This window comes from Oncorhynchus tshawytscha, linkage group LG16 (genome assembly GCF_018296145.1).
Source record: "Oncorhynchus tshawytscha isolate Ot180627B linkage group LG16, Otsh_v2.0, whole genome shotgun sequence".
Lineage (NCBI taxonomy): Eukaryota > Metazoa > Chordata > Actinopteri > Salmoniformes > Salmonidae > Oncorhynchus > Oncorhynchus tshawytscha.
The window spans coordinates 3,613,803-3,631,790 of NC_056444.1; the positions used below are offsets into that span (position 1 = coordinate 3,613,803).

At 48.9% G+C, this 17,988-nt stretch overlaps 1 protein-coding gene across 1 annotated transcript in view; it reads right to left on the reverse strand.

Annotated features, from left to right (window-relative positions):
• Nucleotides 1-17,539, reverse strand: part of dipk2a (divergent protein kinase domain 2A) — a 76,133-nt gene extending 58,594 nt beyond the window's left edge. The window contains exons 1-2 of the mRNA XM_024404437.2: nt 17,091-17,539; nt 1,877-2,767 (exon numbers count right to left, since the gene is read on the reverse strand). Of these exons, the coding sequence (XP_024260205.1) occupies nt 1,877-2,530 (654 nt within the window). The 5' untranslated portion in view covers nt 2,531-2,767; nt 17,091-17,539. The remainder of the gene's footprint in view (nt 1-1,876; nt 2,768-17,090) is intronic.
• Between the last annotated feature and the right edge of the window lie 449 nt (nt 17,540-17,988).

A 17,988-nucleotide genomic window follows, 5' to 3' on the forward strand; every position in this document is an offset into this window, starting at 1 on the left:
CATTTAGCCTAGTTGCCCCCGTCGGTCATCCGTCATTTAGCCTAGTTGCCCCCGTCGGTCATCCGTCATTTAGCCTAGTTGCCCCCGTAGGTTATCCATCCTACCAGCTGGTAGTGACTGTCTAGATCAGGTCCTAATAGAGCCCTGTTCTGTTCCTCTCCCGACTGACAGCCCCCTCAGGGCAGAAGAGTGCCCTGCAGAGCCCCCTCAGGGCAGAAGAGTGCCCTGCAGAGCCCCCTCAGGGCAGAAGAGTGCCCTGCAGAGCCCCCTCAGGGCAGAAGAGTGCCCTGCAGAGCCCCCTCAGGGCAGAAGAGTGCCCTGCAGAGCCCCCTCAGGGCAGAAGAGTGCCCTGCAGAGCCCCCTCAGGGCAGAAGAGTGCCCTGCAGAGCCCCCTCAGGGCAGAAGAGTGCCCTGCAGAGCCCCCTCAGGGCAGAAGAGTGCCCTGCAGAGCCCCCTCAGGGCAGAAGAGTGCCCTGCAGAGCCCCCTCAGGGCAGAAGAGTGCCCTGCAGAGCCCCCTCAGGGCAGAAGAGTGCCCTGCAGAGCCCCCTCAGGGCAGAAGAGTGCCCTGCAGAGCCCCCTCAGGGCAGAAGAGTGCCCTGCACCTTCAACACTAGAACCGCCTGGCCTTTCAGCCTATCAGTACCCGCTAAAGAAGCGTCCTCTTTGGTATACGCATCAGATGCATATCAACCTGCAAGGTGCCCAAGCATAAGCACAAACGCTTGATAAATAGTGGATTAACAACTGTCATTCCTAGTGAAAAAACGTAGGCCTTAATGCCAACTTGACATCTTCAGTTAATGATGCGTCACCATTCTGACAGTGTAATAAATACATGACTGGACAGGGGCGCAGCAGTGGCTGGGCCTGGGAGGGCATAGGCCCACCCACTGGGGAGCCAGACCCAGCCAATCAGAATGAGTTTACAGACGATTCCAGGGGTGAAGAAAAAGGATGTGGAGATCCTGGGCTGGAGTGGTTAAACGTGGTCTGTGGTTGTGAGACCAGTTGGACGTACTGCCAAATTCTTTTTTTTTTTTAAACGACTTTGGTAGCGGCTTATGGTAGATAAATGAACATTATATTCTCTGGCAACAGCTCTGTTGTACATTTCTGCAGTCAGCAATGCAAATGGCACGCTCCCTCAAAACTTGAGACATCTGTGGTATCGTGTTGTGTGACAAAACTGCACATATTAAAGTGGCCTTTTATTGTCCCCAGCACAAGGTGCACCTTTGTAATGATCATGCTGTTTAACCTACTTCTTGATTTGCCACACCTGTCAGGTGGATGGATTATCTTGGCAAAGGAGAAATGCTCTCTAACAGAGATGTACACACATTTCTACACAACATTTGAGAGAAATAAGAAAACACTAAAATAAATAAAAACCCTTGAATGAGTAGGTGTCCAAACTTTGACTGGTTCTGTATAGAAATAAAGAAACTTCAAAATAAATAGTTTCAACGGTATTGAAAAACCATCCCGTGGCGTTTTCTAAATACTCCAGTATACGGTATGTACGGTATGCTGCCCAAGCCTAGTTCATACAATACCCCGGTATGCTGCCCAAGCCTAGTTCATACAATACCCCAGTATAGGGTATGTACGGTGTACTGCCCAAGCCTAGTTCATACATGTAAATTTTTAAGCTGAACATTCTGGTGAAATTCTCACACTGTAGAGATCTGGGACAAGACCTAACAGTATATCTGGCACCTGGCTTCTCTAAAACATGTCAGCAGTCTTGACACTGCATCTCACTCAGAAGGTAATAACCAATAGGAAACAACGAAGACACCTTTACCTTTTAAATATAGTAATACAGAGGAAACACGAGAAGAGAACAGGTATTAAAAAGGCCTTAGTTCCTACCTGTAGTAGGAGGGGCTCAGGGTTGAAGGCCAGGGTCATCAGTAACTGCATCCTCTCGGTGTCCTTCAGGTTCTTCAGCAGGAAGCTGCCAGAGTCTTTGGTTTCGGCATAACGTCGCACCACCCTGTCCAGCAGCCTCTGAGAGGGGCAGTGCACGAGGTCAGACCAACCCTCTACCACCTCAGGGGTCAGCAGCCTCACGTCCCCGTTCAGCCTGGCGAACTCCGTCTTGTATATGGCCTGGATGAGGTCGCAGCGCGGACGGCCAGTAGCTCTCTTACAGATCTTCTGGTCGATGTCCGCCAGCTCCTGATTGGACCCCAGGCGTTTGAGCACCACGCGCCTCGTCCCCTCGCGCGGCTCACCGTACTGGGCGAAGTACACGTTCTTGACGTTGAAGACATCCAGGAAGCGCAGGCGTCCCCAGGTCTCGAAAGACACCTGGCCGTTCATGAACTTCCTGCACCAGCTGGTGCCGAAGCAGGCGGGGCACTTGTTGAGGTTGATGAAGCGGCGGTCCGTCAGCTCGTTCTTCTGGAAGGAGGCGAACAGGTTGTGGGTGTTCATCAGGAGGATAACAAACAGACCCACCACCAGCAGAAGTTTCAGACAACGGTAGAGACGACCCAGCTTCAGAGGCAGGAAACGCAGCATGGTGGGGCAGGATGGAGAGTTTAGGGGTTAGGGGGAACTGTTGAGAGTATTGTCGGGACGGGGGGGACAGGGTGGCTATCCTAGCCTCACAGCCTCTCGGTCATGTTTCACTGGGGCATCAGAGGGCCTGGTAGGGGTGAGGCTGGCACAGTGGCCCCATGCCAAGATCTGGCACAGGTCTGTGAGTCATGTTCTCCCAGTCTGTGTCTGTTGAACCTTGAGCCTCGACCGGTGAGCCTGCAACCAAGCAGAGAGAGAGGAGAACATTACACAAGATGCCAGCGAAATACAAAAGGGAAACATTTCACAACAGTTGCACCAAGTCTCTTTTGATTCATGATAACCTCATCTCTGGGCCCACGGCCCCTCTCCTCCCATGCAGAGACGAGGCGGCCCACGGCCCCTCTCCTCCCGTGCAGAGACGAGGCGGCCCACGGCCCCTCTCCTCCCGTGCAGAGACGAGGCGGCCCACGGCCCCTCTCCTCCCGTGCAGAGACGAGGCGGCCCACGGCCCCTCTCCTCCCGTGCAGAGACGAGGCGGCCCACGGCCCCTCTCCTCCCGTGCAGAGACGAGGCGGCCCACGGCCCCTCTCCTCCCGTGCAGAGACGAGGCGGCCCACGGCCCACAGCCCCTCTCCTTCTGTGCAGAGACGAGACGGCCCACAGCCCCTCTCCTTCTGTGCAGAGACGAGACGGCCCACGGCCCCTCTCCTCCCGTGCAGAGACGAGGCGGCCCACGGCCCCTCTCCTTCTGTGCAGAGACGAGACGGCCCACAGCCCCTCTCCTTCTGTGCAGAGACGAGACGGCCCACAGCCCCTCTCCTTCTGTACAGAGACAAGACTCTCCTCTCCTTCTGTACAGAGACAAGGCTCTCCTCTCCTTCTGTACAGAGACAAGACTCTCCTCTCCCTCTCCTATCTCTGGGATATATTGTACCTTCTTACAACCTCCAATAAAGCATTATTTTAAAAGAGTGGAAAAGCAGAAGACTGTTTCTGATGGAACGTTGAGATGTTCCACATGGGCTGGGCGATAAATGTATGGCAAGAATAAAGTTTAGTTTTTTGTTTGTTTTTCTGAGCGTTTATGTCCACTTTCTCTCGTCTACTTGGTCTCATCTCCTTCTGTGCGGTGTCCACCTTTGATTTATACACACGCCGAGCCCCTCCCCCACGCCGCTCACGCAGAGCCCCTCCCCCACGCCGAGCCCCTCCCCCACGCCGAGCCCCTCCCCCCCACGCCGCTCACGCAGAGCCCCTCCCCCACGCCGAGCCCCTCCCCCACGCCGCTCACACCGAGCCCCTCCCCCACGCCGAGCCCCTCCCCCACGCCGCTCACACCGAGCCCCTCCCCCACGCCGCTCACACCGAGCCCCTCCCCCACGCCGAGCCCCTCCCCACGCCGCTCACGCAGAGCCCCTCCCCCACGCCGCTCACGCAGAGCCCCTCCCCCACGCCACTCACGCCGAGCCCCTCCCCCACACCACTCACGCCGAGCCCCTCCCACCAAGCCCCTCCCCCGTGGGCTAACCACTAGCGCGTGGGCTAACCACTAGCAAATATATTGGTTCTCCCTTTCAAATGGAACAGGACCCTGTGTGCATCACAGAAGATAACCTTAGGAGTTTAACCTTTGATCAGCAGAGTTGCCCTGGATGGTTTTAATCTAGCTTTGAAGTAGACGGTATAAAAGAGCCTGGTGTCACTACAGTAACAGCAGAACAGAGACCTAGAGAGTGAGAGAGAGATAACCAGACAGGGAGAGACTGAAAGATGGTTTGGTCCTGAGGGGTAATGTTGATGCATCTGTAAGGTTCACCCGGGGAGCCGTTAGCCAGGCTCACCCGGGGAGGAACACCTGGGGAGCTGTTAGCCATGTTCTTGTAGGGAGTTGGAGATTAAAAGCCACGCGGCTTGATAAGAACTAAACACCAGGAAGGGAGAGAGAAGCCCAGGCTTGACATGGCAATAACCTCACATTACAAGCCCCCTAACAGAGCAGTAGCTCCCGATCTGGGTCGCTGATAGAAACACGAGGCAGCAGAGCAGTAGCTCCCGATCTGGGTCGCTGATAGAAACATGAGGCAGCACGCCGCTCATAGACATCAGTTAGTAGCTCCCGATCTGTTCAATAGCAATACTAGAAGACTGATGAAGTGGCTTTGTTAAATTCACAATGGCTTTGACCATGAAAATTGCCCATTCTCAATTAGAGCTCATTAAGACATGGCTATTAGGGCCGCTGCTAACTTGAGAGGGAACAGCTAACGAGCAGGAGAGGAGCTAGCAGCTCGTGTGATTAATGCGTGTCGATGACCTCCGTACGCGCTCGTCGACATGGCAAGAGACAGGAAGTGACACAGGACTGGGAGCAGCGAAGAGATCAGACACACAGGATGCCACACCTGTCTGCTTACTGCAGCAGGTCCAGTCCCCATTACTTTCCTGTAATGCTACGTAAAGGAGCCAAGCTGAGACATTCACCCTGCAGCACTTCTCTCCTCCTCAACCCTCATTCCACCAGACTAGCTAAAAAGACATTAGAATTACTGATTTGAGAAATTATGCACCCATCTAGCAGCGCCGCTTTGCATTTTCCTTGGCTTCACGTAAAATAAATCTGGTTATCTCAACACGGAGAAAAAAAGACTCCTGCACAATTTCTCATTTGCCAGTTCTATTCTAAATTACATTTCATTGAGCAAACTAATTGGCAGATTCCATATCCATTCCAAGGTGCACATGAGATCACGTGGAACCATTGCCTTAAGCACGGTACACAGAACAATAAACTATTCATATTTTGAGCATTTCCATATTACACCCCTCCCCCTCTGCCTAAAAATGAACAGGGGGGGGGGGGAGTAGGACAACACCAGCGATTTAATACTGTCTGAACATTTTATTAAATTTAAAAAAATAAAAAAGCCTCATATCGAAACTTTGCATTCGTATTCAACAGGGACGGGGGAGGGACGGGGGGGGAGGCGAGGGAGGGGGGAGACAGGGAGATTGTAAGAGAGAGGGTAAGTAGATTGGGAGAGAGAAAGGGAACGAGAGCAAGAGAGAGATAGCGCACAAACACAAGAGGTAAAAACTGATGTCGATAAGAAGCCTCAAAAGGGACGGCTGCCCGGCTGCTTCCTACAACAGAGAGTGTGAGTGGAGACGCCGGCTGCGGTGGAGGAGGTTAAACATCTCCTGCATGATATGATCTCTATTCAAGTAACATTTACCGTGTGGCACGGAGCTCCACGAGGAGCAAGGGGGGGATATCAGAGTTCAGGCCCACATCAGGGGGATATCAGAGATCAGGCCCACATCAGGGGGGATATCAGAGTTCAGGCCCACATCAGGGGGATATCAGAGTTCAGGCCCACATCAGGGGGGATACCAGAGTTCAGGCCCACATCAGGGGGGGATATCAGAGTTCAGGCCCACATCAGGGGGATACCAGAGTTCAGGCCCACATCAGGGGGATATCAGAGTTCAGGCCCACATCAGGGGGGGATACCAGAGTTCAGGCCCACATCAGGGGGATATCAGAGTTCAGGCCCACATCAGGGGGAGGGGGATACCAGAATTCAGGCCCACATCAGGGGGAGGGGGATACCAGAGTTCAGGCCCACATCAGGGGGGATACCAGAGTTCAGGCCCACATCAGGGGGATATCAGAGTTCAGGCCCACATCAGGGGGATATCAGAGTTCAGGCCCACATCAGGGGGGATATCAGAGTTCAGGCCCACATCAGGGGGGATATCAGAGTTCAGGCCCACATCAGGGGGGATACCAGAGTTCAGGCCCACATCAGGGGGGATATCAGAGTTCAGGCCCACATCAGGGGGATATCAGAGATCAGGCCCACATCAGGGGGATATCAGAGTTCAGGCCCACATCAGGGGGGGATATCAGAGTTCAGGCCCACATCAGGGGGATACCAGAGTTCAGGCCCACATCAGGGGGGATATCAGAGTTCAGGCCCACATCAGGGGGGATACCAGAGTTCAGGCCCACATCAGGGGGGGATATCAGAGTTCAGGCCCACATCAGGGGGGATACCAGAGTTCAGGCCCACATCAGGGGGGATATCAGAGTTCAGGCCCACATCAGGGGGAGGGGGATACCAGAATTCAGGCCCACATCAGGGGGAGGGGGATACCAGAGTTCAGGCCCACATCAGGGGGGTACCAGAGTTCAGGCCCAGGCCCACATCAGGGGGATATCAGAGTTCAGGCCCACATCAGGGGGATATCAGAGTTCAGGCCCACATCAGGGGGGGATATCAGAGTTCAGGCCCACATCAGGGGGGGGGGATATCAGAGTTCAGGCCCACATCAGGGGGATATCAGAGTTCAGGCCCACATCAGGGGGATACCAGAGTTCAGGCCCACATCAGGGGGAGGGGGATACCAGAGTTCAGGCCTACATGGGGGGGGAATATCAGAGTTCAGGCCCACATCAGGGGGGGATATCAGAGTTCAGGCCCACATCAGGGGGAGGGGGATACCAGAGTTCAGGCCCACATCAGGGGGAGGGGATACCAGAGTTCAGGCCCACATCAGGGGAGGGGGATACCAGAGTTCAGGCCTACATGGGGGGGGATATCAGAGTTCAGGCCCACATCAGGGGGGATATCAGAGTTCAGGCCTACATGGGGGGGATATCAGAGTTCAGGCCCACATCAGGGGGGATATCAGAGTTCAGGCCTACATCGGGGGGGATATCAGAGTTCAGGCCCACATCAAGGGGGGATACCAGAGTTCAGGTCTACATGGGGGGGGGAAATATCAGAGTTCAGGCCCACATCAGGGGGATATCAGAGTTCAGGCCTACATCGGGGGAATATCAGAGTTCAGGCCCACATCGGGGGGATATCAGAGTTCAGGCCCACATCAGGGGGATATCAGAGTTCAGGCCTACATCGGGGGGGAATATCAGAGTTCAGGCCCACATCAGGGGGATATCAGAGTTCAGGCCCACATCAGGGGGATATCAGAGTTCAGGCCCACATCAGGGGGGAATATCTGAGTTCAGGCCCACATCAGGGGGGGAATATCAGAGTTCAGGCCCACATCAGGGGGGATATCAGAGTTCAGGCCCACATCAGGGGGATATCAGAGTTCAGGCCCACATCAGGGGGAATATCAGAGTTCAGGCCTACATCAGGGGGAATATCAGAGTTCAGGCCCACATCGGGGGATATCAGAGTTCAGGCCTACATCGGGGGAATATCAGAGTTCAGGCCCACATCAGGGGGATATCAGAGTTCAGGCCCACATCAGGGGGGATATCAGAGTTCAGGCCCACATCAGGGGGATATCAGAGTTCAGGCCCACATCAGGGGGGATATCAGAGTTCAGGCCCACATCGGGGGGTGGGATATCAGAGTTCAGGCCCACATCAGGGGAGGGAATATCAGAGTTCAGGCCCACATCAGGAGGGGGTTATCAGAGTTCAGACCCACGTGGGGGGTTATCAGAGTTCAGACCCACGTGGGGGGTTATCAGAGTTCAGGCCCACATCAGGGAGGCGTTATCAGAGTTCAGGCCCACATCAGGGGGAGGGGATACCAGAGTTCAGGCCCACATCAGGAGAGGGTATCAGAGTTCAGGCCCACATCGGCGGGGGGATATCAGAGTTCAGACCCACATCAGGGGGATATCAGAGTTCAGACCCACATCAGGGGGATATCAGAGTTCAGGCCCACATCAGGAGGGGATATCAGAGTTCAGACCCACATCAGGGGGGGATATCAGAGTTCAGGCCCACATCAGGAGGGGGTATCAGAGTTCAGACCCACATCAGGAGGGGATAGAGTTCAGACCCACATGGGGGGATATCAGAGTTCAGGCCCACATCAGGGGGGAATATCAGAGTTCAGGCCCACATCAGGGGGAATATCAGAGTTCAGGCCCACATCAGGGGGAATATCAGAGTTCAGGCCCACATCAGGGGGAATATCAGAGTTCAGGCCCACATCAGGGGGGGGAATATCAGAGTTCAGGCCCACATCGGGGGGGAATATCAGAGTTCAGGCCCACATCAGGGGGGAATATCAGAGTTCAGGCCCACATCAGGGGGGATATCAGAGTTCAGGCCCACATCAGGGGGAATATCAGAGTTCAGGCCCACATCAGGGGGATATCAGAGTTCAGGCCCACATCAGGGAGGGGGGTGGGAATATCAGAGTTCAGACCCACATCAGGAGGGGATATCAGAGTTCAGACCCACATCAGGAGGGGATAGAGTTCAGACCCACATCAGGATGGGATATCAGAGTTCAGACCCACATGGGGGGGATATCAGAGTTCAGACCCACATCAGGAGGGGGTATCAGAGTTCAGACCCACATCAGGAGGGGGTATCAGAGTTCAGACCCACATCAGGAGGGGATAGAGTTCAGACCCACATCAGGAGGGGATATCAGAGTTCAGACCCACATGGGGGGGGGATATCAGAGTTCAGACCCACATCAGGAGGGGGTATCAGAGTTCAGACCCACATCAGGAGGGGTAGAGTTCAGACCCACATCAGGAGGGGGTATCAGAGTTCAGACCCACATCAGGAGGGGGTATCAGAGTTCAGACCCACATCAGGAGGGGATAGAGTTCAGACCCACATCAGGAGGGGATATCAGAGTTCAGACCCACATGGGGGGTATCAGAGTTCAGACCCACATCAGGAGGGGTATCAGAGTTCAGACCCACATCAGGAGGGGGTATCAGAGTTCAGACCCACATCAGGAGGGGGTATCAGAGTAGTTCCCCAGAACAGTTGAGCCTGTCACTGTGTTTGTTGTGAATAGTGCAAGAGGAGAAAGCAATTAATGCATTTTCTGTAAAGGAAAATTGTAGTGCGACACATTCGGCAGGAAATAGCTTTATTTCATCAGATGACAGAAGTGAAACACTGTTTGTCTCTTAATTAACTACTCGAGTAAAATGCGCTCAGTGAAAAAGCAAGGTGTTGTTTGCTACAATGACGCACGGCCATCATTTCTAATGTTTATCATAGACAGAATGTAGCTAACTACATTTCCTAATGTTTTGCCTTTTACCCGAGAAAAGCAGGCTGGCTACTCCGAGAAAAGCAGGCTGGCTACTCCGAGAAAAGCAGGCTGGCTACTCCGAGAAAAGCAGGCTGGCTACTCCGAGAAAAGCACCAGAGAAAAGTAGCTACACATTAGTCAGAGCTGTCTGCTGTTAATTGTGCTCATTGTGTTAGCATTCTGGTAATAGAAACCCAATGGGCTTTCTGCCACCTCGTGTAATTAAGCCAGTAATACTGGAAATCTCAGCATGAGAAAAGGATTGTATGACGACATGAACATCTGGATAGCACCCAAGCTTAAACCAGGGCTAACCAGACAGAGACCAGGGCTAACCTCTGGCTGTTGGAGGAGAGAGATGCTTCAAAGCCACCTCTGACTAGGCATGGCCAGTAAACCATAAAAAGCCTACTGTATACCGGGGTATTTTCAAATAACGTCATTTTCATTTTTGGGGGTTTGGGGTGAACTAAAGCTCGGTGCTACACATTATTTCCAGCTCAGGGCTCTAAGCTACGATTTGGTTTGGCTAGCTAGCTACGATTTGGTTTGGCTAGCTAGGGTTTGGTTTGGCTAACTAGCTACGGTTTGGTTAGCTAGGGTTTGGGTGGCTAGCTACGGTTTGGCTAGGTAGTGTTCGGTTTGGCTAGGTAGTGTTCGGTTTGGCTAGGTAGTGTTCGGTTTGGCAAGCTAGCAAGACCAAGCTTCTCGGTTACAGCAGAGACAATCTAACCTCTCCTGTAACTAGATCCCTGCTGCCTACATTTGTTTTGTGCATAAGTTATTTTAAAAAATAAATACATTTGAAAAGAAATAGCACGCCTTGTGTGCACTGCCAGTAATACCATATACTCTGGTATGGTACAGGAACAGTATGAAGGCATGAAACTCTGGATACTACACAACCCTACCTCTGACCCCACAGGGCCTGCTAAGGAGAGGAAGTCTGAAACAAGCCCTGTAAGAGACCTTACACAGAAAACAGCAGAGTAATGAGATGACTGGATGAATGACTGGCTGGATGAATGACTGGCTGGCTGGATGAATATGTTAAAGTACTTTCAGCTTGGATATGGTTGATGAGAGTCCATGATTGAATCCAGACCCGGCTGATTGTAATACAGATGTACCCTATCCTAATACAACTGGCAGTGAAACTTAAAGCAATGTTTTCATTTGAACCGACCTCATCCTGCCCACAGAACTTGTGTTTCGAATTAGAGGCCCTGAGACCTCAAGGTGGGTCCCATCCTCCCCAAGCCAAGAACCAGGGAGAGATGGAGGGAAGGCATGTAGCCCAAGCCTGGGACTGGGGTTAAGGGCACTAACATTAGTGTACACTACCAAGGAATCACTGTTTGGAGTTGGCGCCAAATTACCTCATCACCACAGAACTGCTGCCAGAAGGTGAAGAAGAAAAGTCTGAGCACCCCGGCCCTCTGAAGCATGACGCGGTGCTATATTAACCCCGGCTCTCTGAACCATGACGCGGTGCTATATTAACCCAGGCCCTCTGAAGCATGACGCGGTGCTATATTAACCCCAGCTCTCTGAAGCATGACGCGGTGCTATATTAACCCCGGCTCTCTGAAGCATGACGCGGTGCTATATTAACCCCGGCCCTCTGAAGCATGACGCGGTGCTATATTAACCCAGGCCCTCTGAAGCATGACGCGGTGGTATATTAACCCCAGCTCTCTGAAGCATGACGCGGTGCTATATTAACCCCAGCTCTCTGAAGCATGACGCGGTGCTATATTAAACCCGGCCCTCTGAAGCATGACGCGGTGCTATATTAACCCAGGCTCTCTGAACCATGACGCGGTGCTATATTATCCCCGGCTCTCTGAAGCATGACGCGGTGCTATATTAACCCCGGCTCTCTGAAGCATGACGCGGTGCTATATTAACCCCGGCTCTCTGAAGCATGACGCGGTGCTATATTAACCCCGGCTCTCTGAACCATGACGCGGTGCTATATTAACCCCGGCCCTCTGAAGCATGACGCGGTGCTATATTAACCCAGGCCCTCTGAAGCATGACGCGGTGCTATATTAACCCCGGCTCTCTGAACCATGACGCGGTGCTATATTAACCCCGGCCCTCTGAACCATGACGCGGTGCTATATTAACCCAGGCCCTCTGAAGCATGACGCGGTGCTATATTAACCCCGGCCCTCTGAAGCATGACGCGGTGCTATATTAACCCAGGCTCTCTGAAGCATGACGCGGTGCTATATTAACCCCAGCTCTCTGAAGCATGACGCGGTGCTATATTAACCCCGGCCCTCTGAAGCATGACGCGGTGCTATATTAACCCCGGCTCTCTGAAGCATGACGCGGTGCTATATTAACCCCGGCCCTCTGAAGCATGACGCGGTGCTATATTAACCCCGGCTCTCTGAACCATGACGCGGTGCTATATTAACCCCGGCTCTCTGAACCATGACGCGGTGCTATATTAACCCCGGCCCTCTGAACCATGACGCGGTGCTATATTAACCCAGGCCCTCTGAAGCATGACGCGGTGCTATATTAACCCAGGCCCTCTGAAGCATGACGCGGTGCTATATTAACCCCGGCTCTCTGAAGCATGACGCGGTGCTATATTAACCCCGGCTCTCTGAACCATGACGCGGTGCTAGCGGAGTTGAGAGAAGAGGCCGACTCCTCACACGGCGGAGTTGAGAGTTGGGATCATCATAAAGTTTTCCGGATGTTAGGAGAAACAAAGCAGCTTGTTACAGAGAAAGACAAGACACCAGAAGAACCAAGGGGGCAACAGGTCACCCTTTAAACAGAATGACAGAAGGTTAGCAACAATGACAAGAGCAGAAGGTGGAAAATGACTTTGTGTGAACGAGGCGTCGTGAGACCACAGGATCAGATAACATCATGTATGGCTACGTTACTCCTCCCATCGTTACTCCTCCCATCGTTACTCCTCCCATCGTTACTCCTCCCATCGTTACTCCTCCCATCGTTACTCCTCCCATCAGAGAGAGACAGACAGAATAGAGCACAAAATAAGAGGTAAAAATAAAGAGGGAGAACTGAAATGAGAGAGAAAGAGAGAGTAGTCTAGTAAACTGATCAAAGAAAGATACGAAGAGGCAGGATAAAAGGCAGAATAAAGCAACTGTTGTCAATCTCGATGAGAATGGATTCACTACTGCAGTCATTTCCCCCAACGAGAAGTGGAATGGGGAGAACTACAGATGCCAAGGCCATCGACTTGGGGAGTTAATACTATATTTTTTTTTTTATCACAAAAACATTAAATCAGAGAGAGAAGCCTCAGTCCGTTCCTCCAGCTAGACTCCCAGCATCAGACACTGATGGATGAGGAGACAAGAACACACACCTGTAATGGAAAATTGAGTCCTCCAAATATAAGCACCAATTAGCCACGTCCCCAAACAAACAATGTTCCATTCATCTCACGCTTGAACTAAGGGTGGGCGATATAGCCTAAAAAAAATCATGACTCCATTCACATCTCCATCGTTGTTTGTTCTCTAAATAAGAGAGTTACTGTACAATTAAAATGTCAAATACACTTCATTTCAAACAGTCATTTTTATGAATTCAGGGCTTGTGAAATTATACCTAGGCTAAATATAAGCCTCTCACAACCACAGACCCAATAATGATTTATTTATTTGATCAAAATTGTTTAAACATTTTTTTTTTTCTCTCCAATCATCACTGAACTGACTTTCAAGTCTATGAAAATGCCCTTTTTTGTGACAAATTTAACCAGAACCATACATAACCATCATTCACTAATAATGACTAATGTCTTGTAGCAGGTATTAGGCTATAGAAAACTAACACAGGTCTTATCAACAACCTCTCAAGCCCAGGCGCCAGTGATTAGCCCAGGCGCCAGTGATTAGCCCAGGCGCCAGTGATTAGCCCAGGCGCCAGTGATTAGCCCAGGCGCCAGTGATTAGCCCAGGCGCCAGTGATTAGCCCAGGCGCCAGTGATTAGCCCAGGCGCCAGTGATTAGCCCAGGCGCCAGTGATTAGCCCAGGCGCCAGTGATTAGCCCAGGCGCCAGTGATTAGCCCAGGCGCCAGTGATTAGCCCAGGCGCCAGTGATTAGCCAGCTAATCTTTTACATTTCAAGTTGAATCAACGTGGATCTATCTGCTAGATAACAAGGTAGAACAGTTGAATTGTTATGAACACATCCTGCTGTCCGTCTCCAACGGTTTGAGACTTTTTTCCACATTGTGTTACGTTACAGCCTTATTCTAAAATTGATTCAATCGTTTTTCCCGCTCATCAATCTACACACAATACCCTAGAATGACAAAAAGATAGGTTTATAAAGGTTTGCAAATGTATAAAATAAAATAAAATCTGAAATATCACATTTAAAAGTACAGTATTCAGACCCTTTTACTCAGTATTTTGTTGAAGCACCTTTGGCAGCGATTACAGCCTTGTCTATTATATTTAATACATTTGCAAAAAATATCTAAAAACCTGTTTTTGCTTTGTCATTATGGGGTATTGTGATGTCATTATGGGGTATTGTGATGTCATTATGGGGTATTGTGATGTCATTATGGGGTATTGTGATGTCATTATGGGGTATTGTGTGTAGATTGATGAGGGGGGAAAAAAACTGTTCATTCCATTTTAGAAGAAGGCTGTAATGTAACAAAATGTGGAAAAATTCAAGGGGTCTGAATACTTTCTGAATGCCCTGTATATCGCTGTTTAGTTAGGCTGTTGATTCAGATACGTCAACAGCTGGACATGCCTGCAGAGGAACTAGGCAGGGATATTGTTTAAGTTTGTTTCTTAGAACTGCTAGATTAGTTTCATATAGCCTCGACCCCACACCATTTCTAGAGTAAAACATGCATCTGACTGGCCCTTTGTAGAGTAAAACATGCATCGGACTGGCCCTTTGTAGAGTACAACATGCATCTGACTGGCCCTTTGTAGAGTACAACATGCATCTGACTGGCCCTTTGTAGAGTACAACATGCATCGGACTGGCCCTTTGTAGAGTACAACATGCATCGGACTGGCCCTTTGTAGAGTACAACATGCATCGGACTGGCCCTTTGTAGAGTACAACATGCATCGGACTGGCCCTTTGTAGAGTACAACATGCATCGGACTGGCCCTTTGTAGAGTAAAACATGCATCGGACTGGTCCACAATCTGTCATTACAGAATATCTGCGTCTGACAAAAGAGTATCACGCAGCTTTAGTTAATACGGTATAAAATCAGGGACTTAACATCTTCTGGAAAGACAATCAACATGGATTCCCCAGGTAATACATTACATAGAAAATTACTTCAGCTATTTAGATCTCTGTAGAACGGACATGCATTACATCTAGTCATGTCAAGCTCATTTAGATCTCTGTAGAACGGACATGCATTACATCTAGTCATGTCAAGCTCATTTAGATCTCTGTAGAACGGACATGCATTACATCTAGTCATGTCAAGCTCATTTAGATCTCTGTAGAACGGACATGCATTACATCTAGTCATGTCAAGCTCATTTAGATCTCTGTAGAACGGACATGCATTACATCTAGTCATGTCAAGCTCATTTAGATCTCTGTAGAACGGACATGCATTACATCTAGTCATGTCAAGCTCATTTAGATCTCTGTAGAACGGACATGCATTACATCTAGTCATGTCAAGCTCATTTAGATCTCTGTAGAACGGACATGCATTACATCTAGTCATGTCAAGCTCATACTTTCACTGAGTTACAGTGAAACGGAAACAGTAACTGAACTCTTCTTCCAGGGGAAGTGGTTAAATATTGACCTATTCTGAGTTGTACCCAACGGGGGGGAAGAGAGAAAGCTTATATAGCCAGAATATGAAATTCAAAATTTCTCTATTCATTTGAGTGTAATGTTTACTATTTATTTTTTATGACCTATTTCACTTGATTTAAATCATAAGTTTCCCATGCCATAAAAGTGTCAGAAATTGAATTGAGAGAGTTGAGAGCGCGACAGGGAGAGAGCATATAGTTGACTAGCCAGTCACCCAAACAACACAAAAAGCCCTCTATCAGTGTCCCTGTTGTGGAAGAATTGTTAGTTCTCTAGTCGCTGAGATGTGAATCTCTGAAAACAGCTAAATATAAATGCACTTTATTTTTTTTATTTAACCTTTAACTAGGCGAGTCAGTTAAGAACAAATTATTATTTATCATGACGGCCCTACCCCGGCCAAACCAGGAAGACGCTGGGCCAATTGTGAGCCGCCCTATGGGGACTCCCAATCACGGCCGTTTGTGATTCACCCACCACAGAATCTCATCTTTCATCTTTCAGGAAATTAAAAAGATTTTTTATTTTTAAATCTCACTTTCTCCATTTAAAGAGACTATTAAAGAAGACATAATTGATATGCATGAACATATGTTGATATTGGCAATCACAAAGCAAGATTATTTATTTTTTGGTCTGAGTTTCAAAGTGAGATTTTTTTTCCCTCCCTGATTGGTGCCCACATGCAATCACGAACACACACACACACACACACACACACACACACACACACAGTCTCTTAAGAGATTAATATCGCTCGATTGCGATCGAATTTGAGGTTGGCTCACTGGAATCCAGTTACGTGGTCTCAAGCGCCTAAAAACTGCGCCAAGAAATTTGAAACCATTTTGCAAGGTTGTCTGTTCCTTGCAACGGAAGCATGGCTGTCTCTCAATAGAACCTCCTTAGTTAACCTCAACATTGTAGTCACAATGACCACAGTATCAACAGTTGACATGTCATAGATGAATATTAGAGGCAGCTGGATAACGGAGTTAGTTATATAAATCTTGTATTGACTTTGAGTATTTAACTACACCATTTCAGGAAAAGGACAACAACAAAAGTTTACTTTGGAAGTTATTGTTGGCTCAAGATGAAATGAGATGTGACAGTGTAGCCTAGTAAACAGCCTACTGTCAAATGTCACCAGAAAACAACATGATAGTTATACTGTACTCAACATAGGTGTTAAAGAATGTTGTTAGGAGCCACCAGAAGTGACTGGTTCGTTAGTCTACCCATTTCCTTACCCCTCATTTAGTTTACACTCCTATTGAGAGAGTTACCCATTTGTACATCGTTACAACACTGTATATAGTAGACATAACATGACATGTGTAATGTCTTTATTCTTTTGAAACTTCTACATGTTAAAATGTTTACTGTTAATTTGTATTGTTTATTTCACTTTTGTATATCATCTACATTGCTTTGGCAATATTAACATACGTTTCCCATGTCAATAAAGCCCCTTGAACTGAAATGAGTAGCAAACTGGCTATGCTTCTGTACCGCAATATCTGTTTTAGAGGTCTTAGATAAATCATTTACATCTCTTAGCCAATTAATAATTCATCCGATGAACGTAAACTCGCTCAAACTAGATACCTTGAGACAGTCCACTTGACAATGGTCAAAAAGTATAGTTCTGCAAAAAGACGGTCAAAACTGTGAAACAAACCTGTGTGACTTTCTTCTTGTTGTGTCCGCGGTGTGTGAACCGTACCGTTCAGTCGAGACAATCCCTCTACGGAGATCGTTACTTTATATTACCGACGACGACAAGATGATGATGATGTTTATTCCATTGACAATATACATCCTTACTAGAGAATAGTTTCAACGAGCTATCCATTCCGAGCATGCAGCCATTGGAGCTAGTCTGCTAGCCTGCTAGCTAGTGAAAGTAACAGTTGTGATGTCGGCTCTTAATAATAAACCCATTCGTCTAACAGGATCTTTCGGATTTCACCAAATGTGATATTTGCAGTTAGTGAAATGTCGTGTTTTTAGTATCCATTTTTCTACCGGTTTCGGCGTGTAGCTCCGTAGAAGAACAATATGTCTCTGTCTCTCTGTCTCCAACATCTCCACAATAGATTCCGCTCGGACTTTTTCAACACCCAAAACCTTACTGTTTACGACAGGCGTCGTCGATTTACGACACGGGTTGCTAAGCGAATACTCTAAAGTTGTCTCCGCTGCAGCTTTGTCACAATAGCCTTAACTTTTCCTCTATTTGTATATTTTGAGCTGCCTTGAGGATAGGTTTTTAATTTTTTTTTTTTTATCCAAATCAATGTTGTTCTTGTTTTTTGGACTGTGCTTTACTTTATGAAATAAATTACACTATGGCAATTTTGAGCTTTAAGAAGTTGCAGCTCTGTCATTGATTTATGTCTTTCTGTCTTCTGAAGAGGCAAAAAAAAAAAATGTGTGTGTGTGTGGGGGGGGGTGAATAATAATTAGGTTGACGTTATGATAATACATATGTGTATATATCCGTTCTTAACACATAATGTATTCCTTCATTTATCTGTTTTTTAATGTTACCAATAAAGTGTTGCAATGCAGTTCTC